This window comes from Balaenoptera acutorostrata, chromosome 20 (assembly GCF_949987535.1).
Source record: "Balaenoptera acutorostrata chromosome 20, mBalAcu1.1, whole genome shotgun sequence".
In the NCBI taxonomy this organism is placed as follows: Eukaryota; Metazoa; Chordata; class Mammalia; order Artiodactyla; family Balaenopteridae; genus Balaenoptera; species Balaenoptera acutorostrata.
The window spans coordinates 50,743,619-50,768,811 of NC_080083.1; the positions used below are offsets into that span (position 1 = coordinate 50,743,619).

Consider the following 25,193-nt stretch of genomic DNA (forward strand, 5'->3'; position numbering starts at 1 on the left):
CTTTACCTGGGAGTCTTTCATCTCCTCCTCTGGAGCTTTCCACAGCGCCTCCCTGACTTTCTTCATCTTGATGTTTTCGAAGATTCCCAGGCACTTTTGTAGAATGCCCTTAAAACTGAGTAACGGTGTTGGGCCAAGTGTCTCTGTCCAGAAATCTCAGAAGGGGCGCTGCCTTCGTCTCACTGTCCCCTTGGGTGCCTGTGATTTTGATTTGCCCCAACCCTGACGATGCCCTCTGGTCACTTGACGAAGGAGGCGTTCCCCGTCTGGGGGGCTCCCGTAGAGACTTCTCCTTTGGCCCACCCTTCTCGGGCAGGGGGTGTGAGGATGGTGGCAGGGCCTGCGGGGAACAGGCCTTGGCCCCTGAGTGTGTGCTTGTGGGAAGAAGATGGCTGTGGTCTCCAGTGAAGGCTGGGTGCGAGTGTGCCCGCTGTGTTCGGTCTCAGCACGGGAGTGATGCCAGCGCTGCACGACCACAGATGGAGCGTCAAAATGGACCATTTCTGCATGAAGAATGGGTTCATGAGGCCCCTTTGCTGGGGCATCGAGGTTGCATTTTGACTTGTTAGCCACCTGGGATGCAGTCTGGTGCCCGTGTTTGGATTCAGAACATATTTCACTAGGAGTGATAACGTCAGGGGAGACCGGCTCCCATGCTGCTCCTGGGACTGGAGTTCATTCATTCAGCAAATCGGTACCTGGATATGCCAGGTGCAGCAGCGGGTGCAAGGGATACAGCAGCGAACAGACGGACGGGGACAGCGAAAGCCAGAGCTCAGGCGACATCAGGCCCCGTGCCTCTGCTGCCTCCCTAGCCTCCCCTGAGAGCGGCCGCTTCACCTCCTGCAGCCCACGCCCCCGGGCCCTGCCCTTTCTCTCTCTCATGCACCTGCCTTACCCACCACACCATCCCCTCCGGCTTCTCAGTGGCGCTCTCACCCCTCTGTGCAGTGGCAGGGCCTGCCTGCGCCTGGGATTTCCCACCCCCAGCACTTCAGATCTGCACACGGCATTTATCACCTTCAGTACTGCGTTCTTTATTATCGTCATTGTCTGCCTTCCCTGATAGAATGCCAGCTGCACACAGGAGGGACTAGGCCCTGTTTTATCACTGATGTTTCTGAAGCACCTGGAACTTGGCAAATAGTAAGTATTAATAGATACTTGTTAAATGAATGAGCGGAGTTTGGGTTTATGTGTTCAATTTAAATGGTTCAGTTAGATTGAATTAGATACTTCTGTATACTTGTCTTGGAACCCAGCCATCCTGTTGGCTGTCATTTCCGTGGAGAGCGATGTTCTGAGTTTCTGAGTCTGTTTACAGGTTGACTTTCAGAGCCCGTCACTGTAGTGCAGCCCTTCAGAGAGTGTGCTCTTAGTAGCTTGTCCTGCAGGCTGCTGCCTGGGGGCCAATAGTGCCTTTCCAGAGTGTTGGAAGGGCCTCCCGGGGTGACCTTGGTGTCACTCCTAGTCCCAGATGTGTCCAAGGATATTTGTTTTGGAGAGAAAGCGAGTCACACAAAGATCCTGATTATCTCAGAAGGTGTCTGTCAGCAGTGTTTCGGGTGAGCAGGAGGTCGCCACCCATCCCCTTGTGGGAAGTTGAAGTCCGCAGAGACAGTCCCTCCAAGCCCAGGAGGCAAAGCACAAAGCTCAGGGACACAGGGATTTGCCCCGAAAAGAAACCCATGCAGAGTGGGGCTGGCGCCTCCCACGAGAGCCTCCCACGAGGGCTCTGGCCTATGGCCTTCAGACAGAGGACCCACGCTGTGTGATCTGGGCACCATCATCAGGAAATAAATTCCTACTTAGAAGGGGGTGTCTGTGGCCTTTCCTAAAAATGTGTTTTGCATTTCCTTATGTCGTCTTTGATTTCTTTCATCAGCATTTTGTGGTTTTCGGATACAGATCACGTACATATTTTGTTAAGTTTGCACCAACACACTTCATTTTCTTTGGAGCAGTTGTTTGTGGACATAATATCTCTAATTTCTATGTTCGTTGTTAGTATATAGATATGTGATTATTTTATGTGTTGATCTTGTAGAACTCACTGGTTCTAGGTTTTTAGATTAGATTCCTGAGGATTTTCTAGGTGGACAATCACATCATCTGCAAATGGGAGCAGTTTTATTTCTTCTTCTCTGATCTGGAGGCCTTTTATTTGCCTTTCTTGCCTTATTGCTCTGGCTGGAACTTCCATGCACGTGGAGCAAACATCTTCACTTTCTCCTGACCTGGGAGGAAGCAGTAGCTTTTCACGTTGTGTGTCATCCTCTGTTCCTAACTTGCTGAGAATTTTTATCATGTGGACAGGTGTTGGATTTTGTTGCATGCTTTTTCTGTGCCAGTTGGAACTTATTGGTTTTTAAAATATGTTTTTTACCGAAGATTTATAAGATTTTTTCCATCTTCTTGGAATTTGGGAGTTTTTCTGTGTGTGTCAGGAATCATTTCTGGAATGAGGCGAGCTCTTTCAAAGTACAGACTTAAGGTTTTTTCAAATGAGATGAATTTTTCTATATTGGCTCTTAATTTCTTCCTCTTAGCTTGTTTTCTTCTTTTGGGTTCTTGTGTTTGAATGTTGGGTCTTACAGTTTGCTCACTTCCCTTTTGATTTCTGTTTCTCTGTAACTTTGAATATTATAGTTCGACCTTCCAGTTCATTTACTCAGTTGTGGGCTGTGACCACCCCTTTCACCTTCGCCATTGCTGTTAGAAGTTAGATGTTATGCTTTCCATTCCTCCGTGTTCTAGGACACCTTTGAGAGCTCCTCTTTTTTGTCCTCTCCTCCAGCATCTCTAGAGAGCTGCCACTTCGCTCTGTGTCCTGGGTCCTCGTAGGCGCATTAATGGTTGATTTTGTTTGTTTATGGCTCTCTGCACCCTTGGAGGCCAGGCCACACCATCCGGGGGCTGTGGCAGCAGGTGTGCCAGGAGGTGTGGGGTCTCCACTCCTGGGACTCAGCCCTTTTATCCACAGGTGGGTGGCCCCTGCTGGGTCTGGGAGAGACCTGCTTCCAGGTGTCCTGGGTTTCTGGCCAGTTCAAAACCCAGTTCTTTCCCAGCCTCAGGGGTGAAGAGAAACTTAATCGTCTGGCTACCCCTTTCCCCAGTCCTCCCGGCAGATCTGCTGACCTTCCTGGTGCGCCTGGGCACCCCAGCCCTCCCCAGGGTGTCTGCGGATCTGTAGGCTCCTGGGGCACGCAGTCGGTCTTGGGGCTGCTGGCTGCTCTCCCCTCAAGCTCCTGTGCAGTTGTGGCCTTTTGCTGCCCTCTGGGCTGGCCGATGTGTTCAGTGTTGGAGGGTATCAAGCACAAGGTCTCGGCCCGTGTTTGCAGCACTGTGGTCACCTCCCCACTCCCTCTCTCAGCAGCACGGCATCTGCTTGCCTGGCTGCGGAAGGTGGCTTAGGCCACGCTGACTGTCAGAGGGCAGCAGGGGCCTCCCTCACCACATCCAGGCCAGGAGGCTTCCATGAGGCTCAGCCCGGGTCTTCCGTGTTCCAGGAGTGTTACCAACCCACTTAGATTTGCCAAAGTCATCTTCGTTTCATGGTGGGGTCAGCTTCCTGGACTGTCCCCACTTTCCCCTCCAAGCAGGCGTTTACACCCAGTAGGTTTAGTCATCCCGTGAAGTGTGCTCCACTGAGGCCATGGAGGCTGTGAGCTCGCCCGCCCACCCACGCCTGCCGTTCGTCTTGGGTCCTGGAACAGTGTTCTGCTACAGTGCAGAGAAGCAGCACAGCACCTCCGATGGCGTCTGTGTTTAAGTTAGAAACGGGGGTGCCCGCCTGGAAGATAGCCTGGCATGGCGGCAGTTCCTAAGCTGGCTGCAGGAAGAGCCACGTGAAGGGTGATCTCTCTAAGATACGGCGCTGCATGCTAGCAGGGATCTGTTGAATCCACTGGGCTTTTCTCTTGCGTTTCCCAGCTTCCAGCTGTCGGGGCTAGTGGAGGACGCGGTGCTGGGGGAAGGAGGCTGCCCTTGCTGGGTGCCCGCAGGCTGCCTGCCCAGCCCCAGGGGAGTCTCCTTCCTGACAACTGGGAGAGCTGCTCGGCCGCCTGGACACGCGGGGGGAGGTCTCGCTCTCAGGAGGGACTGTCCTGGACCTTTGTGTCCTTGGCTCTTGTATACCCTGCCCTGACCCCGTTCACCTTTGGGTCTAAAAGGAAGCGTGGGACAGAGCAGTGTCCTGCCTGGGTCAGGCCTGAGTCCTCCCCATGCCGTGCCTGCAGCAGTCTGGCTTTTTTTCTCTGTGAGATCAGAGAAGGAACCGGCACAGAATCTGAGTGGTGGGCCTGGGGTGGGGGGGGATCTTTTAAATAACTGATTTGCAGGTGACTGAAAAAGTGATTTCAGCCTCTTTTGCTATTAACCATTTTTTCCAAACTGCTGGTAAGTTGAAGCATTGACTGATGTAGATATTAGCGGTTTGTGTTTCTATTTCCCCTCCAATTCTTCCCTGCGCGTGTGGGGAGGGGGTGGAATGTTGAGACAGCAGGAAGAGGATTGAGTGCCTCCCGCCACGTCCCTCCTGGGAGTGGAACACAAGACCACGCGCTTTACTTTGAGGGTTTTTGAGAGCAAAGCATTTGACCACAGGGCATGGTGGTTACCACGAGGCTACTGAATAGTGTTATTTTCACTATATTTGGAATGGTGTACTGGCCAGTAACTTATTAAATGCAGATGTTGCCAGCCGAGTGAGGAAGTTTGTTTCTCCTGTCTCTGCATCACATGCCACCTAATTTTTTAAAACTTTACTAACGTATAGTTGATTTACAATGTTGTGTTAATTTCTGCTGAACAACAAAGTGACTCAGTTATACATATATATATTCTTTTCCATATTCTTTTCCAGTATGGTTTATCACAGCATATTGAATATCGTTCCCTGTGGCCACCTGATTTTTATGTTTGACTTGTCAATTTTAGCATGGGCTCATTCAGAAAAGAATATTGGCATCAGCTAGAGATAATCTGCTACAACTTTAGAAAACAGTTGAGAAATGTTGTGCGTTCAGGTCTGAAACAGGTGGAGGCTGCTGCTTTTCCAGGTGTGTCACCTAGAAATTTCAGCTCCGCAGGTAAGCACTGTTGCCCCCCCCAAGCAGGAGACAAGTTGCTTGGAAGCCCCAGGAGAGGTGCAACCAGGCTAGGAGGAACCAGAGCATGGGGCACTGGGGACTCTCCAGGTCCCTTCTCCCTGCCAGCCTCTCTGTCGCTGAGTCCTCACCCCTGTCTTATAGCTGCTGGTTGGCAGGAGGTTGTGTGTTTTCATGTGAATATATTTATAATTGAGCTGAACTTCAGTTGTTTAAAATCAAAGGCAATTTTGCCACGTTTTAAAGTTATACTTTTCCTTCTGTCTTCAACAATGTAACATAGTAAACAAACATTCCCCCTCCATTAAAATAAATAATTGACAGGAAATTCAAAGTTTTCTGTAGAAATTGTTTTACAGGCTTTATCAACTAATTTGAGTGTGTTGATGCCGCTGTGTGGTACGCGGGGTCGGTAGGTGGCATGGTGCTTTTAGCTGGATTCACTAAGAAGCTGGGTTGCAGACTTCCGGTCCTGAAAGCCCGCGCGGTTTGTTGCCTGCAGGGGCCACGCTGGGAGCAGCAGTCAGGATGGCCAGCCCTGCCCGCCTCTCCTTCTCCAAACACACCACTCACTTTCCTTTCTGCTCTCCCCCACCTTTTCTTTCCTGAGAAAAAAATTATGGGCTTGTGTTTCAGACCCAAGACCTGGAGGGTATCAGCTGGCTCAGGAGCAGGGCCATGTGATTTTAGTGGTGGCCATTCCCAAGGAGGCTCAAGAAACAGGTGTTGACCTTAATTTAATGAGGTGGAGGAATGGGCGACCCCTTACTTGATGGCAGCTGCCAATCGGTAAATATCCATGTGTGTAGACTCTTCTACTCCTGTTCTTTGAAAGAAGAAATAGTCCTTATTCTTAACACTCATGTTCAGAAAGATTTTCCTTGAACAGAGGAAAGACAGAAAATAGTTGAAGACAGACCTGAGACGTCTCGGCACCGTAGCTACTCGCACTCCCTCGAGGCCCGTCCCTCGGCACGCCACACACTCTTGTTTTTGTCAGCACCATAACCTGTTGTGCCTGGAAAGCTCTGCTCTTGCTAAGTGCCACTAAACTTGATTTTTAAGAAGAAATGATGCCTCAGACAGTAGTGAGCTTTTGAGATATTTTTTGTTTGTACAGAGTGTTTTCATTTTAAGGCTTAGGAAAGGGGGATGACCCGGGTGTTTGTTCAGCTGCTCTTTCGCAGCGCTGGTTCCGAAACCGCCGGCCAGGGAGAGAGCTTGCTGGAGACGGGGATTTGGGGCCCGCTGCTGCAGGCACTCACACTCCCGGGCTCCCCGACAGACTCGGCTTTAATGAGCTCCAAAGTGGTTCTCTGGCGGCCAGCATGGGCTGCGTGGGCCTTGGGTGGCCTCCGCCTAAGAACTTGCATTTTCCCGCGTTCTGGTTCTCAGGTAGGTCAGTGCTGGACCGTGTTGTCCCAGGTGCTCCATCCATGGTGTTCCCGAGGTCCGAGCGGTCATCTTGTCCATCGCGGAGTCTGGCTCTTGCTGCTCGTTTTGCTGTCCCTCTCTGTCTTACCGAACTGCGGGGGCTGTGAGAGCAGAGGTCTCTCTGTGTCCTGCACGGGGTGTCCTGGGCCCCGGTGAGCACTACGTCAGAGCTGCCTGCCCTGCCGAGCCCACAGCCAGGGTGGGCTTGCAGAGAAGAGGAGGCAGAGTTGTAAGGAAAGATGGTGTGGATTCCACCCCGGAGAGGGCACGCTTCGCTCTGCACGCATGTGCTCCGGGTGGACCCCAGTCCGGCTCAGGACCAGAACCAGGACCAGGGCCAGGGCCAGTGCCAGGCGTGTCCTCCCACCGAGACTCCCTCTGCCCCCCTTCCTGCCAATCTCTTGCTGGTGGGAGGGAATTCTTGTCTTCTCTCCTAACTGAAGGTAATTCCTTCCTCCACTCCCCCAGGACAGAGCAAGTGGCAGGGGCGGGGCTCCAGGAAGAAAGGGGCGGAGCTGGGGCAGAGCAAGAAGCAGGGGTGGGGCGTTGGCAGCACTTGGGTTCTGGGTTCTGCTGGAAGCGCTGTCAGCAGCGGAAAATGCACAACTTGAATTTGTGCGTATATGGTAAAATTGTGCGTTTGATTCTAAGTTATTTTTGTGTTCTTCTTATGCTATAATTATACCTGTAGAAAAATTGTATATGTGTATAGATGGGGACTAGAAGGGAACTTAGAACAGTGAAAACAGTACCTTCTGAGGATGATGATGTTGTGTAATGTATAAAACTGAACATTTCTGGTATTGCTGCTATGGAGCTTGTGCAGTAAACCCAGAATTATAATATTTTCAAAAAGCATCATGGAGTGAAGTCAGATTAAGTTTTTTCTAAATACTGAGTTTACTTTATTAGAGACATTATACTTTAAAAATCCACTTGACTGGGATATTACTTACATATAATAAAGTACACTCATTTAAGTGTGCATTCAATGAGTTTGACAAATGTATACACACATATAAAAACCATCTCAGTCAAGTTTAGAACGTTTCCATTGCCCCAGAAAGTTTTCACATGCCTCTTTACAGTCATTCCCCCACTTCTTGAAGCAACTACACATGTGATTTCTTTAGGTTAGTAATCTAATTATCTGTTCTTTTGACAGATTAGATTTCCCCCCCTGTTCTAGAACTTCATATAAATGGAATCATACAGTATATATTCTTGTGGTTGACTTCTTTTGCTCATTATATGTTTTTGAGATTTATCCGTGTTGTTGCTTATACCAATAATTCAGGTTTTTTATTGCTGAGTAGTGTATTCCAATGCATGGATAAACCACAAATTGTTTATTTATATAGCCATCCATTGATGGACATTTGGATTGCTTTCCAGGATTTGGCTATTATGAGTAAAGATGCTGTGAAAATTTGTGTACAAGTCTTACCATGGACATTTGTGTTCGTTTCTCATGGGTAAATATCTAGAGATAGAACTGCTAGGTGATATAATACATGTACATTTAACTTTGTGAGAAACTTCAAAACTATCTTGCAAAGAGACTGAGCCATTTTACACTCCCCCCAGCAATTTTCGAGAGTTCCAGTAGTTTCATATTGTTACAGCACTTGGAATTGTCTTTTAAATTTGAGCCTTTGTAGTGTGCATGTAGTTCTATCTCATTGTTTTGGCTTACATTTCCCTGATGACTAAATATGTTGAACATTTATTCGGGTGCTCAGTGATCATGCATATATATTCCCGTGTGAAGTGTCAGTTCAAATCTTTTGACTATTGTTTTTATTAAGTTCTTTGTCTTAGTATTGAGTTTTTAGATATAAAAACTGAATTCTTTATGTAAGTTCTTCCTCCGGGTTTAGTTTGCCTGTTTATCTTCTTTTTTTTTTTTTTTAAAGATTGATTGATTGATTGATTGATTGCTATGTTGGGTCTTCGTTTCTGTGCTAGGGCTTTCTCTAGCTGCAGCAAGTGGGGGCCACTCTTCATCGCGGTGCGCGGGCCTCTCACTATCGCGGCCTCTCTTGTTGCGGAGCACAGGCTCCAGACGCGCAGGCTCAGCAGTTGTGGTTCACGGGCCCAGTTGCTCCACGGCATGTGGGATCCTCCCAGACCAGGGCTCGAACCCGTGTCCCCTGCATTAGCAGGCAGATTCTCAACCACTGCGCCACCAGGGAAGCCCCCTGTTTATCTTCTTAATTTCCTAAAACCACCTTTTGATGAACAGAAGTTGTTAATTGTTACAAAGTCCGTTTTACCCATTTTCCCTTTTAAGAATTAGACTTTCTGTGTCCCATCTAAGAACCTAAGAAATTGTTTTCTACCCCAAGACTTTCTTCTCTATTTTCTCCTAGAAGTTTTATAGTTTTATCTTATACATTTAGATCTGTTATCTATTTTTAAGTTAATTTGAGGGTATGATGTAAAGTAGGGTTTGAGGATCATTTTTTCCCCTATGATAACTGGTTGTTACTATCCTTTCCCTATTGAATTACCTTGGCACCTTTGTTGAAAATCAAATAACTGAAAGAAATACAGATCCATTTCATTTCTGGACTCTCTGTTCTGTTCCATTGTTCTTTGTATCTATCTTTATACCAAATCCATACTGTCTTGATTACTGTGGCAGCTGTAGTGATAAAGCTACAATGTCGTTTTATTGAAAAAATCAGGTATTTGTCAGTCCTCCAACTTTGTTCTTCCTTTTCAAAGTTGTGTTCACATCTGTTTAGGTCTTTTGGATTTCTGCAAAATTTTAGAATCAGCTTGTCAAGCCTGCTTGGATTTTTATTGGAATTGAATTGAATTTATAGTTCTGTTTGGGAATCTTAATATTGAATCTTCTAATACATAAACATGGTGTATCTCTCAATTTATTTGGGCCTTCTTAAATTTCTCTCGGAAATGTTTTGTAGTTTTCAGTATACAGGTCTTACATAAATTTAACAAAATACTTCCCAAGTATTTTATGGGTTTTGATGTTATTGAAAATGGTATTAACAATTCATCTCCCAGTTTTATAGTTGTATTGCTATAAATATACTAAATTACCTTATTAGTTCTAGTTTTGTTTTGTCTTGTTTTTGTTTTTTGGGGTAAGAACTCACTATGAAGTGACCACGGCACCTGTGAGTGAAGACTGCCTCTTTCTCTCTGGTGCGTGTGCCTTTATTCCTTGTTCTTGGCCCATTATCCTGGCTGGGACCACCGCCCTCCCCCCCCACCCCAGGCAACACTGAATAGAAGTGGTTCTGGTGACAGTCCTTGTCATGTTCAGATTTTTATTTGTTTCATCATTTACAGTAAATTAAATTTACCGTAAAATTTACAGTAAATTAAATTGTGTGGAGCAGAAGTCGCTCCTTTTCATTGCTGTTTAATATTCCACGATATGAATATGCCCAGTTTATCCATTCTGCCGTTTGGACATTTGGGTGTTTGAACAATGCTGCTAAGAAATCCTTGTGCATGTATCTGGGTGCACACACACAGATGCACACGTAGGGGTGGAACTGGGATGTCTCTGTTTACCCGTGTTCGGTGGATGCTGCCGGGTTCCCACAGTGGCTGGTCAGTTTGCGCTCCCTCCAGTGTACAGGCATCCTGGCTGATTTGTATCCTTCCTCACAGCTCTGCATGTGTCTTTAGCCCAGCGTGAACGTGTGTGTGGCCTGCTTCTGGCCTCTGTGTTCTGTCCAGTTGGGTTACTGATCTGTCCTTTTGTCTGCCGATGCCACAGTGTAGCTTTAGAGAGCATACTGTAATTTGATGCTATATGTTTTCTTGTTCATCTACCTAATATTTTGGGCTGTTTTTTTAAAATCTTTTTGCATTTTTATATAAATGTCAGAGTAATTTTGTTAATTTTCACAAAATCCCCTCTGAGGATTTTGACTGGAATTATATTGAATCTATAGATCAATTAGGTGAGAACTAACTTCTTTATGATATTGAGTCTTCCTAACAATGAATATATGTTCGTTGATTTATTTACGTCTTCTTTAATTTACCTCAATAGCCATGAGTAGTTTTCATAGCAGAGGGCTTACAAGGCCTTTGTTAAATTAATACCTTGGTATTTGATTTTTTTAAAAACATTTTTATCAGCTCTACTGAGATGTAATTCACATAAAAATCCACCCATTTAAAGTGTACAATCCAATGGTTTTCAGTATATTCATAATGTTGTGCAACCATCACCACAATCTAATTTTAGACCTTTTCCATCACCACAAAATTAAACCCGATACCTATTAGTAATGACCCCCTCATTCCCCCAACTCCTAGCCATGGGCAGCCACTAACCTCTTTTCTGTCTGTATGGATTTGCCTGTTCTGGACATTTCATATAAATGGAGTCTACACTATGTGGTCTCTGTGACTGGCTTCTTTTACTTAGCATGATGTTTTCAAAGTTCATCATGTTGTAGCATGTGTCAGGACTTCATTTCTCTTTACTGTTGCATAATAGTCCATTTTATGAATATACATTTTTTTTGTCTGTTTACTAGTTGATGAACATTTGGGTTATTTCCACTTTTTGACTATTATAAATAATGCTGCTATAAACATTCCTGTACAAGTTTTTGTGCGGATAGATGTTTTCAGTTCCACCTAGGAGTGGAATTGCTGGGTCACATGGTAACTCTAATTTTAACATTTTGAGGAACTGCCAAAATGTTTTCCAGAGTGACTATACCATTTTACATTCTCACCAAAGAGTTATTTGATCTTTTTTGATACTATTGTAAGAGGCATCATTTTTAAAAATTTTGTACATATGAAGAAATTATTTATTGATCTTGTATCCAGAAACCTACTATTGTTTTTTTTTATAAATACCATCTATTCTCTTTATTAATCTTTTTTTTTTTTTGGCTGCATTGGGTCTTTGTTGCTGCGCATGGGCTTTCTCTAGTTGCGGCAAGCGGGAGCTCCTCTTCGTTGTGGTGCACGGGCTTCTCATTGTGGTGGCTTCTCTTGTTGCGGAGCACCGGCTCTAGGTGCGCGGGCTTCAGTAGTTGTGACTCACGGGCTCTAGAGCGCAGACTCAGTAGCTGTGGCGCATGGGCTTAGTTGCTCAGCAGCATGTGGGATCTTCCCAGACCAGGGCTTGAACCCGTGTCCCCTGCATTGGCAGGAGGATTCTTAACCACTGCGCCACCAGGGAAGCCCCCAGAAACCTTATTAAATTCATTTTTAATTCTAATATTTCTCTGTTGATTATTTTGGGTTCTTTATGTAAGCAATCATTTTTTCTCTTTCTAGTAAGCCTTGTATCTTTTATTTCTTTTTTTGGACTCAAGTCTCCAGTGAATTGTTAAATAGAAATCATGATAATGGGCATTCTTGTTTCCTTTGCAGTCTCAAAGAGAGCATTGAAACCTTTCACTGTTAAGTACAATATGTTGTTTACTGTAGATTTTTTTCATATATAGCCTTAATAAGTTCTCTCCAAAAGCTGAAGAAATATAGGATGCCCTGAGACAGAGAAAGGGTACTGGGATTGGGTGGAAATGCTTCAGAAAAGTGTCATTTCTGTTCCCCTCCATTTTAACTGCTCTCCCTCCGCTGTGAGCTCCATCCCTCTGCAGTTGTCACTCACAGGACTTCCATTTAGGATCTCTCCTTCGATTGAATGCCAGTAACACTCACCTCTGCAATAGACTGAAAGATCTTCAATGTCAGGAAGGATGTTGTGTCTTCAGGGTGGCACTGGTTACTGCTAGATATAGAACTTGCAAATATTTTCTCCCAGTCTATGGTGGTCTTTTTACTTTCTTGATAAATTTATACCTAAATTAAAACACAAAATTTTTAACTTTTGAAGAAGCCCAATTTGTCAAATTTTTCTTTTCATCATTTGTGCCTTTGTTGTCATATTTAAGAATTCTTTGCTTAATTCAAAGTAACCAATATTTGCTCCAAGTTTTGTTACCTAAGATTTTTAAATTTTAGCTCTTATATTTAGGTCTGTGATCTATTTTGAGTTAATTTTTGTGTGTGATGAGGGTCTGCATTTACCTTTTCCCTGTGGTGATCCACTTGTCCTAGCAGTTTGTTGAAAAGACTATCCTTTTCCCATTGAACTGCCTTAAATCAACCATAATTGCAAAGGTTATTTCTCTATTCTGTTATGTTCTACTGATCTCTATATTTATCTTTAAGCCACTGCTGTAGCTTTCCAGTAGTGAGTTTTTTGTTTTTTTGTTGTTTTTTTTAAATTTTAGAACACCACTTTTTTTTTTTTTTTTTTAATTTATGGTTGTGTTGGGTCTTCGTTTCTGTGCGAGGGCTTTCTCTAGTTGCGGCAAGTAGGGGCCACTCTTCATCGCGGTGCGCGGGCCTCTCACCATCGCAGCCTCTCTTGTTGCGGAGCACAGGCTCCAGACGCACAGGCTCAGTAGTTGTGGCTCACGGGCTTAGTTGCTCCGCGGCATGTGGGATCTTCCCAGACCAGGGCTCACACCCGTGTCCCCTGCGTTGGCAGGCAGATTCTCAACCACTGCGCCACCAGGGAAGCCCCCAGTAGTGAGTTTTGAAGTCAGAAAGTGTAAGTCCTCCAGCTATAATATTTCTTCCTTTTTCAACATTGTTTTAGCCATTCTGGATCTTTTGTATCTCCAAATAGATTTTAGGATCAGCTTGTCATTTCTACAAAGAAGCAAGTTGAGATTTAGATTTCTGTTGTATTGAATCTGTAGGTCAATTTGGGGAGAATTGCTTTGCTGAAGAATTTAGTCTTCCAGTCCTTCACCATGGGATGTCTATCTGTTTATTTAGGTCTTTAACTTCTTTCAGCAATGTTTTGTAATTTTCACCACACAAGTCTTGTACTTCCTTTGTTAAATTTATACCTCGATATTTCGTTCTTTTGATGCTATTGTGAATGTAAAATTTTCTGAATTTTATTTCAGATTCTTCAATGCCAGTATATAGAAATACCATTGATTTTTGTATCTTTTTTTTTTTTTTTAATATTGTTTCCGTTTTATGTTTTGGTTTTTTGGCCATGAGGTATGTGGGATCTTAGCTCCCCGACCAGGGATTGAACCTGCACCCCCTTCATTGGAAGGCGAAGTCTTAACCACTGGACTGCCAGGGAAGTCCCGATTTTTGTATCTTGATCTTATATTATGTGACCTTGCTGAAATTAATTCTAGTAGTTTTTTGGTGGATTCCTTAGGGTTTTCTAAATACAAGATCATGTTGTCTGCAAATTGAGGCAGTTTCTTCCTTTCTGATCTGGATGCCTTTTATTTCCCTTTCTTGCCTGATTGCACTGACCAGAACTGCAGTGCTCTACAGAAGTCACAAGAGCAGATATCGTCCCTGTTTCCAACCTCAGGGAAAGCATTCCATCACCCACCATTAAGATTTAGCTGTAGGGGTTTTGTAGATGCTTTTCATTGGGTTGGGGAAGTTCCTTTCTGTTCCTACTTTGTTGAGAATTTTTATCATGAATGACCATTAGATTTTGTGACATGCTTTTTCTGCACTTACTGAGAGATCATCATGTAGTGATTGTTCTTCTTTCTTTCAGTATGATCTATGACATTAATTGGCTTTCAGATGGTAAAGCAACCTTGTATTTCTGGGATAAATCCCACCTGGTTATAGTATATAATCCTTTTTATACATTGCTGGATTTGGTTTGCTTATTTTGTCAAGGACTTTTTCATCTATATCCATGTGGGATATTGTTCTTTAGTTTTCTTTCCTTGTAATGTCATTTTCTGGCTTTGGTATCGGGTAATATGAGCCTCAAAGAATGAGCTGGCTGCCTCTTCCTTTTTCTGGGAGACTTTGTAAAGGTGGGATGTTCTTTATTCTTTGAATGTTTGGTAGAATTCACCATCTGAGCTTGGACTTTTTTGTTTGGAGGTTTAAAATTACTAGTTCAATTTTTTTTTTTTGGCGTTTTATAGATCTATTTCGATTTTATATTTCTTCAATCAATTTTAGTAATTCATGTCTTTCTAGGAATTCATTCATTTCATCTAAATTATCTAAATGTTGGCATGCAGTTACTTATAGTCCTTTTTAACTTCTATGAGGTAAGAACTGCTGTCTCCTTTTTCACTCCCGAATTTAGTTATTTGTGTCTTCTGTTTTTCCTGGTCTGTCTAGCTCAGGAGTCCACAGATGACAGCTCACAGGCCAAACCCACTGGCAGCCACTGTTTTTGTATAGCCTCTAAGCTAAAAATGGTCTTTTTATTTTTAAAGTGTCGTAAAAACAAAACAAAACAAAAAAATACAAAGAATATTGACAGAAACCGTATGTGGCAGCAAAAGCTAAAATATTTACTATCTGGCCCTTTATAGAAAAAGTTTATTCATCTCCAGTCTAGCTAAAGATTTGTTAAATTTCTTGGTGTTTTCAAAAAAACCAACCATTATTTTAATTGATTTTCTTTTTTTCTACTTCATTGATTTCTGCTCTAATCTTTATCTTCCTTCTCTTTACTTTTGGTTGAGTTTGCTCCTTTTTTTTTTTTTTTTTTTTGGTGGTTGGTTCCTAAGATCTTTCTTTGTTAATAGAGGCATTAACAGCTATAAAATTTTCTCCAAGAATTGCTATAGCTATTTTGTGTCATGTCATGTTTTCATTTTCATTCACCTCATAGTATTTTCTAATTTTCCTTGTGATTTCTTCTTTAACCCATTGGCTATGTAGAAGTACATTGTTTATAGCCATATATTGGTGGTAGATTTCCCCAAATCCTGCTGTTTTTGAATTCTAACAATTTTGTTGTGGTGAGAGAACACACTTTATATGCTTTTAGATCTTTAACATTTTCTGATCCCTGTTTTGTGGTCTAGTATGCAGTCTGTTGTTATTGGGTGGGTGTTGCATAGTTAGATGTCAGCAGGTTGATGTTGTTGGGTAGGTGTCCATAGAGAGAAGTCAGCAGGTTGATGTTGTTGGGAACATGTGCATAGAGAGAAGTCAGCAGGTTGGTATTGTTGGTTGATGGTGCAGTACTTTGTCAAGTTATTCTATCCATTCTTGATGGTGGGGTATTGAAGTCTTCAACTCTTATTGTTGAATTGTCTATTTCTCTCTTCAATTCTGTTCATTTTTGTTTCTGTTTTTTCACTGCTGTTAGGTACATGAATATTTATAATTGTTGTATCTTTCTGATGGATTGACCATTCTGTCAATGTTTAATGTCCCTCTTTGTTTCTATTAAAGTTCTTTGTTTTAAAGTCTGTTTTGCGAAATTGAGTTATCTGTAGTGAGGTGGATAGACCTAGAGTCTGTCATACAGAGTGAAGTAAGTCAGAAAGAGAAAAACAAATACTGTATGCTAACACATATATATGGAATCTAAAAAAAAAAAAAAAAAAGGTTCTGATGAACCTAGGGAAAGGAATAAAGACGCAGGCATAGAGAATGGACTTGAGGACACGGGGAGGGGGGAAGGGTAAGCTGGGGCGAAGTGGGAGAGTGGCATGGACATATATACACTACCAAATGGAAAATAGATAGCTAGTGGGAAGCAGCTGCATAGCACAGGGAAATCAGCTCAGTGCTTTTTGACCACCTAGAAGGGTAGGATAGAGAGGGTGGGAGGGAAGCGCAAGAGGGAGGGGATATGGGGATATATGTATACATATAGCTGATTCACTTTGTTATATAGCAGAAACTAACACAACATTGTAAAGCAATTATACTCTAATAAAGATGTTAAAAAATAAAATAAAATAAAAGTCTGTTTTGCCCCGTATTAGTATAACTACTTCATCTCCCTTATGGTTATAGTTTGCTTGGTGTATCTTTTTCCATCCTTTCACTTTCAGTGTATTTGTGTCTTTGAACCTGAATTTTGTCTCTTATAAATAGCATATAGGTAGAACTTGTTTTGTTTTTGTGTTTGTTTTTTTTAATTGCAGTTTGACAACTTTCATCTTTGATCAGAATTTTGAATTTATTCACATATTTCAGTTTTTTACGATTGGATTGATGCCTGCCATTTTGCTATTTATTTTCTATGACTCATATTATTTTTGTTCCTGTGTTCTTTGTTTACTGCTTCCCTTTTTAAAAAATTAAATAGATATTTTCTAGTGTACTTTTTATAATAAATTATTGATTTTTAACTCTTTTTTAATTATTTTCTTAATGGTTGCTCTGGGAAGTCTTTTATTATCTGTTCTTTCGTGTGTTTTTACTTATGTGCCCAGTTATCTTTGTGTACTGGTCACTGTATTTGAATACTTCTCTGTGGAGTGAATTTGAGGCCTTGAATGAAAGTTCTTTCCCTCAGAGATTTTCCTTTGCTTCTTCCAGGTGCCTGGGAGAACCACCATCCTGGGACCCTTGTTATCCAGTTTTGAGGCTCCCAGGCCCTGTTAGGCTATGTATCTCACACACCTCTTACCTTGAGGAGGTAACCAACCTGCCATGGCCTGAGCTAGGAAATGTTGTCATTGAATAGCAGTCCCACCCCCACCCCGCCGAGTCTTGAGCAGACACTTGGCTCTGATTTCCATTCCCTGCAGCCTCACAGGGTTACCAGAACCATCGGTCGGAATTTCAGCTATTTCTTGTAGATCAGTGAGGACTTGAGGGTACAAGTGGCTTGTTTCCTCTCTCGGCTAATGCTTCTCAGAGATTTGGGCCCAGTAGTTCCCCACAATCTTGTTAACTCTCTGTTTAAGACTCTTTCAATATCTTTTACAACTTTCTTAGTTGAACAGAGCAGGATTGTTTGTGTGCCATTAGCCTGTCATTTCTGCAAGTGGATTTGGAGGCATTTTGACCTGCCTGTGGGTCCTGCCCTGCCCTGTACAAGCTAAGTAGCAAAATCACGGGCAGACAACTTCTCTCGAGCTTACTTACTTCCCCTCAGTATCTCGGAGTTTGGGAAAACGTAGGTAGGTCACATGTGTGAGTCCCTTGACACCGTGCTTTGGAAATAGGCTCTCAGTGTGTGGGTTGGGTTTGCTCTCTTCTCTTCCCTGTCCTTCAGGATCCTCTGTTTGGAGTGTGGGTCCTAAGGTTGAGGTTTGACCAGGGAATTTCTATCTGTGTCTTCAAATACTATTTGTCTAAAAGTCAAGCATAAGAAGACTTAACAAAAACAAAAAAATCAACTTTGCTTTCTTCCGCAGAAGATCTTGGCTGTAGACTATTATTTCCTTCATTTGCAAGTGGTCCGTCCTGCCCCTCACCCATCCTGGGCGTTGGTCATCCCTGGGAGTCCACAGCCTCGCTCCCTCAGGACCACCCTCCACTCAGAAGCTGCAGAACTCAAAGATGCAGGTTTCTTTTAACTCTGAAATTCTTTGGCTAGATTAGTTTTTCTCTACCCAATATTTTTATGGTCAGAAAGGAAACAGTGTTTCATCTTGAATTAGTGTTATTTTTATAATACATTAAAATTCTTTTCCCTTGGCTGCCAAGAACATTTCTTACCTGGTTATCATGGTGGAATCCTGCACACTTTAGGCAAATAAATATGGAGGTTTTGAACCCTCCCTCCTGTAGTAAGGAAAGTCCATCTGCAGATACACCTTGGGATCAGGACATGCAGACTCGGCTTTTGCAGTTCGTGCTTGATGACCCTTTGTATCCATCCTTTAGGCCCCCCTCCTATCTGCATTTCAGATACCAGCTGACTTTTATTAAAACCAGCTCCTGGTATGGGGTACCAGCTGTGAGCACAGTGACCTTGACCAGGGCAGGCCCCTCCCTGGGATGGGTGCTGATAGGCATGGCCTCCAATGAAAGGTGGTGGGATCACAGCCCACGAGCAGAAACACATCTGGACTTGTTATTAAAATATCACATCACTTTTCATGTATTATAAGGATCTTTTCATGCTTCCATCTTTCAGCAACTTTTTCCTCTTTCAGAATGGTCTTGGGAGAACAAGGAGCTTATCTATAATCTGCAGAGTCACCGTGCAGCTGAGACAGTCTGTTACTCTGTTACGCTATCACTCAGTGTGTTCGTCCTTGACCTTCTCAGCTGATAGTAAGGGGTGTGTTAAATGTCTTCCGTATTCTCCTCATACTTGCAGATGTTCACTTTATTCAGACACCCGGCAGCAGAGGTGATTCCGGTAAAAGAGGTGATGGAAGACTATATTAGAATGTTCTTGAGAGCTAAGACTTTCTGGACAATTTTGCTTTTTGCGTAGATCCTTGAACTGTAACACTGGACCCTCCGTTGATCCTGTGTTCAAATTTTAACCCTGACGTGTAATTGCTATGAGATTTTGGATGAGTTCCGTAGCGATTCCAAACCTTGGTTTCCTTGGCTACAAAATGGGGATAATATTAGCTGCTCTGTCTCCCAACTATAGAAGATTGTGATAAATATCAAAAAAAGAGTGTTGTGTTTTGTAAATGGTGAGGTGGATTGAAAATACAATTCAGTCCTGAGAAGACGCTTCATTTGTTCTACAAATATTTTTTAAGTCCAGCCAAATACAGGAGCTGAGCTGGTCCACACGAGATGCCCCATCCCAGTGGACATCTTGGTGCCATTGAGTAAGTGTGGGAACTAGAGGCCAGAAGGCTTGTGGTGTGGTTCCTGGGGCGCTTGCCTGGGTTTGCAGGAAGTGGGGCTTGCATGTGTGGTGGTGCCACTGCACAGGGTCCCAGAGGAGGTCACGCTGTGAGCAGAGACTAACCCTAACCCTGACCCCGACCGTGGCTTCCTCTACCCTCCCCACTTTCTCTTTGAAATACTGGCCTGGTCCTGTGCTGACTTGTGCACCTTCCCACACGTAACCAGGAGTCGGGACTGGTTTAGGAAACCTCAGAAATTTGTAGGATTCTGTGTGAGGCTACCAGACACAGCCACTTTTCAAGAGTTTGATCAATACACCTTCCCTTTCAGGGAAATTTCCCTGCTTTTGTCTCTGCCCTGCTGCCTTGCTATACCCTTAGTGGGAGAGAAATAGGCTAAACTCTAGCATAACTTCTTTTTATCCTCCTCACATCACCCACCCTTTTCTGCTTCAGTTTTCCTTGTTTTCCTTTTTAAGATTCCCAGCTGTGGTTGACCATGCACATGCCTGCAAGCGTGTTCCTGATGGGAGCCAGGGAAGGATTCAGGCCTGGAATAGCCAACTTCTCTGCTCCTGTTCTGACAGCTTCCTCCCTGCATTTCTGTTCCCGCCTTCACACCTGCTTCCTGCCTGCTGAGGGCGCTGCTGTGCCTGGAGGGGCCCCTGCCCTGCCTGTCCCCCTCCTTCTCCCCGCCTTGCCCCCTCCTCCTCCTCCTCCTCCTCCCCCTCCTCCTCTTTCAGCACCTCCCTCCCCACCTCCTCACATTAGCCACAGGCTTCCTCCCAGCTTACTTCATCCACAGCTCATTTGATTAGCACAATGCTCATGAGGCCATTTTGCAGAAATAAGAGATACAAATACAGTTCTTTTAGTTTACCTTATTGCTCAGTTTAAAGATAAATATCCTCCCAATGACATAGTTGGCATATTTGTACCTTTAAATAAAACACTGAAATCTTTTTGATTTTTTATCAATTTAAAGCACTTTTTAAAATTGTGAGATGGAACATACCTATGGAAAAATACACAGAACATACATGTACACTTTAAAGATTAATTAGGCAGTAAATACACGTGTAACTACCACTCAGTCAGGAAGTACTGCATTGCTAATACCTTAGAGGTACACCCTGACTCCGTCCCCACAAAGTCATCACTATTCTGACTTTGGGATTATAATTTCCTTGCTTTTCTTTATGATAGTTCACATTAAGTGTATATTTCTTAAATAATCAGGTTAGTTTTGCTTGATTTTGAGCTTTAAATAAACGGAATAATACTATGTATATTCTTTTGTCTTGCCTCTTTCACTCAGCATTGTGTCTGTGAAATTCATTTATGTTGTGTGTAGCTGTTGTTTAATTTCACACTTGAATGGTATTTGACTGTAGAAATGCGCACAATTTATTTACCTTTGCTGGTATCTGTGAACGTCGGGCTGTTCCCCGATTTGAATGACGCTGTGGTGAATGTTCTCTACATCTCTTCTGGTACATACGTGTAAGACTTTTTCTGCCCATGTGGTGAAGTTACTGGGTCTTGGGGATCTGAGTCTCCTCCTTTCTGGACGTGCCCCGCTCTCTTCCCTGGGTCCTCATCCCTGCCAGCCGTGTGAGTCCTGGCTGGAATTGTCCAATGTCCCGCGTGTCCTACACTGCAGCCTGGGTGCTCATGTTTCCCGGCCGACTGACAGGTGGGCTGCTGGGCAGCATCCGAACTGCCTGTTCTGGTCTCTTGCCTACTTTGCTGTCAGGCTGTCTGTCTTCTTGCTTGTTTGTCAGAGTTGCTTCCAGGGAGTGTAACATGTGTTCTCTCCTGCAGGACGACGTGATGATGCCTCAGAGGGTGAGGCTGCAACACGCAGCTGCTGTGCGACACCCAACAAGTGTGAGTACGGATGTTTCTGCATGTTTCTGCTGCATTGTTACACCTTTCAGTAGAACTGCCATTACAGCTTTTTAGATTAAGATTCTTGCTTAGGATAGGAAGAGTCAGTTTGTAATCAGACTGCCCCCTTGGAGAATGATGTGTGCCTGGTGTGTCTGCGCCCTCAAGGGTGTTTTCCTTTGAAGGAAAATGTGCTTCTTGTTTTGGGTAGCACTGGTTACTTTCAAATGGGTCCAAAGTATTTTTTTGGTTTGGTTTAGTTTAGTTTGGTTTTATCAGCATTTCAGAAGCTGTGTACCTTGGACATGAAAACACAGGTTGAGAGCTGTAGGGTGTATCTGTTAAAAAAAAAAAATGCTATTAGCTACATAACCTCAGACTACGTTCTCATCTTTAGAATGGCCTCCCCTTTGGCCCCCATGAGCCAGGCTCTCCAGGACCCGTCCTCCTTGGCACTCGCTGGGTGAGAGCTCACTTCCCCCCGCAGGAGCCCCATTTCAGGGAGCGTCTCCCACCCACTTGGACCTGGAGGGGACATCTCGGGCCCATGGATTACTCACTCCCGTGTGACTCAGGGTCAGGGGTGGCCCAGGCGTTGATCCCCAGAGCTGGTATCTGACCACAGAGCCCACTGCTCAGATCTCTATGCTGAAATTTTAGTAACAACATCTTTGAATTACTGTGATGATCACTGGTTTTGAAAGTGGGAAGGAGAAAGGTCTGGAACTGTCTTAAGATACATGGTGTCTGATTGCCTGGGAACAGCCTCCGGGTTTTGCTCACTTCTGCTGCAGTGCCATGTCCACCCATGTCCACACACTAAAGCATCTCCAGGCCACGTGCACACGAGCCCCTGGGATCTGATCCCAGGTGTTGGTGGGGCCTGAGACTCTGCATTTCTCATGGGCTCCTGGGTGCTGTGTTTGGGGTCCGACTGCCTGGCCACTGGGCCTTCACGAAGGAAAGAGCCTGTTCATGGCACAGGGCTCAGGGCTCAGAGAGTGGACCCTATGAAATGTGTACTGAGTTAAGACAAAGGCTCAAATATACACTTCCTTCAGATACAGTTTCTCAAGGAGGTTGACGGACGTTTGTTCACCCAAGATGAATTCTTTCTCTTCCAATAGCCCCTTATTTTGGAGCTCTGAATTTAGCCCACTGATTTTCTGCTTCTAGGAAATGTAGCCCCTCATGCTCTGTCTCCAGCTGCCCAGCCCCTGCACACCTGACAGTGACTCGGGACTTGGCTGTCATGTAAACAAACCTACGCACTCCGCCTGAGGGCTATTGTTGTCTTTTCATGGAATAGGTGATGTTTTACAGCCTTGAGTTTGATTCTGAGGATTCTTATTCTCAGAATTGTAATTGCCCTTATATTGCTTAAATTTAAACATTGTTAACGTTGACATGTCCTTGAAATACGCCTGTAAGAAGATAAAAATGGCCTTCGGCTACTTCTTTTTTTTTTTTTTTTTTTTAATAATATAATTCCATTTATTTGAGATACCTATAGTAGTCAAATTCATAGAGATGGAAAGTAGAATGGTGACTGTCAGGGCTGGAAGGGGGAATGGGGAGTTGTTTAATTGGGGGCGGAGTTTCAGTCTGGGGGATGAAAACAGTTCTGGAGATGGATGGTAGCAACAGTGGCGCAACAGTGTGAAGATACTTAATGCTAGTGAACTGTACACTTAAAAATGGCTTAAAAGGTCTATTTTATGCATATTTTACCTTAATTAAGAAAAGATCTGAGGTGTCACTTTACGGTTTCTCCTTTCCGTGTTTCTTTTTGCAAAATAAGCAGATGCACACCCAGCCAGTCCCTCCACTCCTGCCCTCCCTCCACGTCTCACGTTCACTTAAGACAGAGCTCCCCCTCGTCACCACTCTTCCTGTAGACTTTAGGCTCCTCTAGAAACGTATCCAATGTTATACAAAGACTATGGCGACCTGGGAGTTACTTCACTGTTGGGAGGAAAATTCCCAATTTCCAAGTGTTACTTCTTGAGACGCCACTCCACTGCTACTCAAGCTGGAGCTTCCAGAAGGCTAGATGTGAGGGAGGTTCAGAAGTGCCCAGCGCCTCTTTATTGAGAAGTGGCCCTTCGGCCAAGGTAGCATCATGGGGGCCAATGCACGCCCTGGGGTCTGATGGCAGGGGGCTGGTGTCACCTGACTCACCAGGACTTCTGGAATCCTTGGGCCGGTCCCCTACGGCCCAGAGTCCGTTCTTTGACCAGAAGGTCAGGAGTGGTAGTAACTAGACCCGCCTTCGGGGAGGGGCCCACAGCCTCTTCTCTGGCCCAGCAAGCCAGCACTGCCTACCCCAGTGCCCGCCCCCAGCGCCCCCAGGTCCACCCACAGCGTCTCACAGGTCTGCTCCTCCCAGCAGACTCCCCTGCTCACTGACCGGGGCCTGGGGGTTTGTGTGTGTTCTTGCCCTGAATGGGGCTGGGCTGCAGTATCAGTCCCTTTTGGGGTTGTGCCAGTGCACCACGCCAGCCTCCCTGTGAACCTGCTCTGTCACTGGGTCCTGGGGACCACCCCCGTGAGGCCCTGGGTGCAGCTGAGGGAGAGGTCAGAGCCGTGGGTGGGTGACCCGTGGAGTGGTCTCCATGGCCGTGAGGCCACTCAAGCTCATGCCTTGGTGGTCTGACAGTACCCAGCTCCTGGTGGGCAGTGTGGCCACGTGGTGCCCTAGCCACGCCACCTTGAATGGCCCACAGCTCCATGTCACAGGGTCCTGGGGTCTGTGCTGTGACGGCCCCACTGGGGCTGCAGGTCTCCACGTCGTTGACTGCCACCAGATTCCTCCAGGACTCTGCAGCCTCAGGGCCAGATGGCAGGCCCGTGCTTCTTCGGACCCCACTCTTAACTATGGTCAAGGGTGAACAGGACCCCAAGTGGCCCAAGGAGACCTGCCAAGTCCTGTGCCTCTCTCTTCATGGTCCCTCACCTGAGAGGTAGTGTTGCGGCGCCCAGACCTCTGGACCCAAAAGTCTTGCTCATCAGACGCCACAGGATGTCCTCAACACGGTGGCCAGCACGACGAGAATGTCCAGCGTGCAGACCACTGAGCGATGTGAAGACAGCAGAAAGGGTCCCAAGTGCTGACTCGCCGATGCAGCATGTGAGCGGGACGTCTGCTTCTGCAGGGGTGTGTGGGACCAGCACCGCCTTCCTTCAAGCCTCCAAGGTGGCCCAGTCTCTGCTTTTTCCCCAGGATGTGATATTGTATTTGATTTACGCTCGAGGCTGGGATGGCCTCCACCTGGCCCTTCTCTTACACTAGCCCCTAATCACACCCCAAGGAACCCGTGTGAGGCTCGGCTGGGTGCTAAGCCTGTGCTTTCTGGTTACACGTTCAGGAACCTGGAAGTGGTCACTGGTTGGACCTGTGTGCCCATGAGCCCAGTTTATTACCTGACTTGTGGACCCTTACTCCAATGGGCGTGATGGGTCTGGTGTCCCCTGGGCCCTTGTGTCCAGCTGCCTCACGTGGTCAGTGTCCCCTCCCGGCCTTAGATCCTGCATCTGCGGTGCATCTCCCCTGCCGTCACAGGTCCATCCTCGTGGGTGGGGCCTCTCCTTCAGCTGGTGGGTCTGAGTCTGAGAACTGGCCCAGATCTGGAAATGGTCAGGGGTGATTTTCACAGTTTCCAAGCACTTAGAATATATTCTACATTGAAAAAAGAATTTTGTCTGAAGAATTTTGTAACCAGTGTATACATTGTAGAGAGTGAGATACTTTCAGATACATTGTCCGCCCCCCCTTTTTTTGTGTGTGATTGGTTCACATGTGAAGTTACTTTTGGTTGCTCTCCACGTGTAAGTTCAAAGACCTCGAAATCTAGGGATATATAAGGAATTTGGAAAAAATGTAGACAGTGTCAGTTAATCTTAATTAAAACACATTGGCTTGTGCCTTTATAAAGTTCTAGGTTACAGCTTTTCTTGCTAACCTTGTATTAAGTGCACTTGATACTCTGCTCCCAGCGCTGGAGCACCTGTGCCGCCTCCAGCATCACAGGTTTGCAGCGAGACCAGGGGTTCAGAACAGTCCTGTTGCACCAAAACAAAATCAGCTTTAGAAGGGTTGTTACTGTAGTGCTGGGTTTTTTAAAAGTCATGACCCTCAAAAATCTTGATTTGCAGTTGCTGGTTGGTGGTTTTGCTGATTATATCACATTGTTTGGAAAGAATGAAATGAATGCTAAGT

General features: G+C 44.9%; 1 protein-coding gene across 11 annotated transcripts in view; it reads left to right on the forward strand.

Annotated features, from left to right (window-relative positions):
* B3GNTL1 (UDP-GlcNAc:betaGal beta-1,3-N-acetylglucosaminyltransferase like 1) overlaps positions 1 to 25,193 on the forward strand; it is a 116,586-nt gene that overhangs the window by 25,763 nt on the left and 65,630 nt on the right. For all 11 annotated transcript variants that reach the window (XR_009006370.1, XR_009006372.1, XR_009006371.1 and 8 more), the window contains exon 5: positions 20,909 to 20,974. Coding sequence is in view for 5 of the 11 variants with exons in the window: in XM_057536568.1 (XP_057392551.1) it covers positions 20,909 to 20,974 (66 nt within the window). In the remaining 6 variants the exon portion in view is untranslated. The remainder of the gene's footprint in view (positions 1 to 20,908; positions 20,975 to 25,193) is intronic.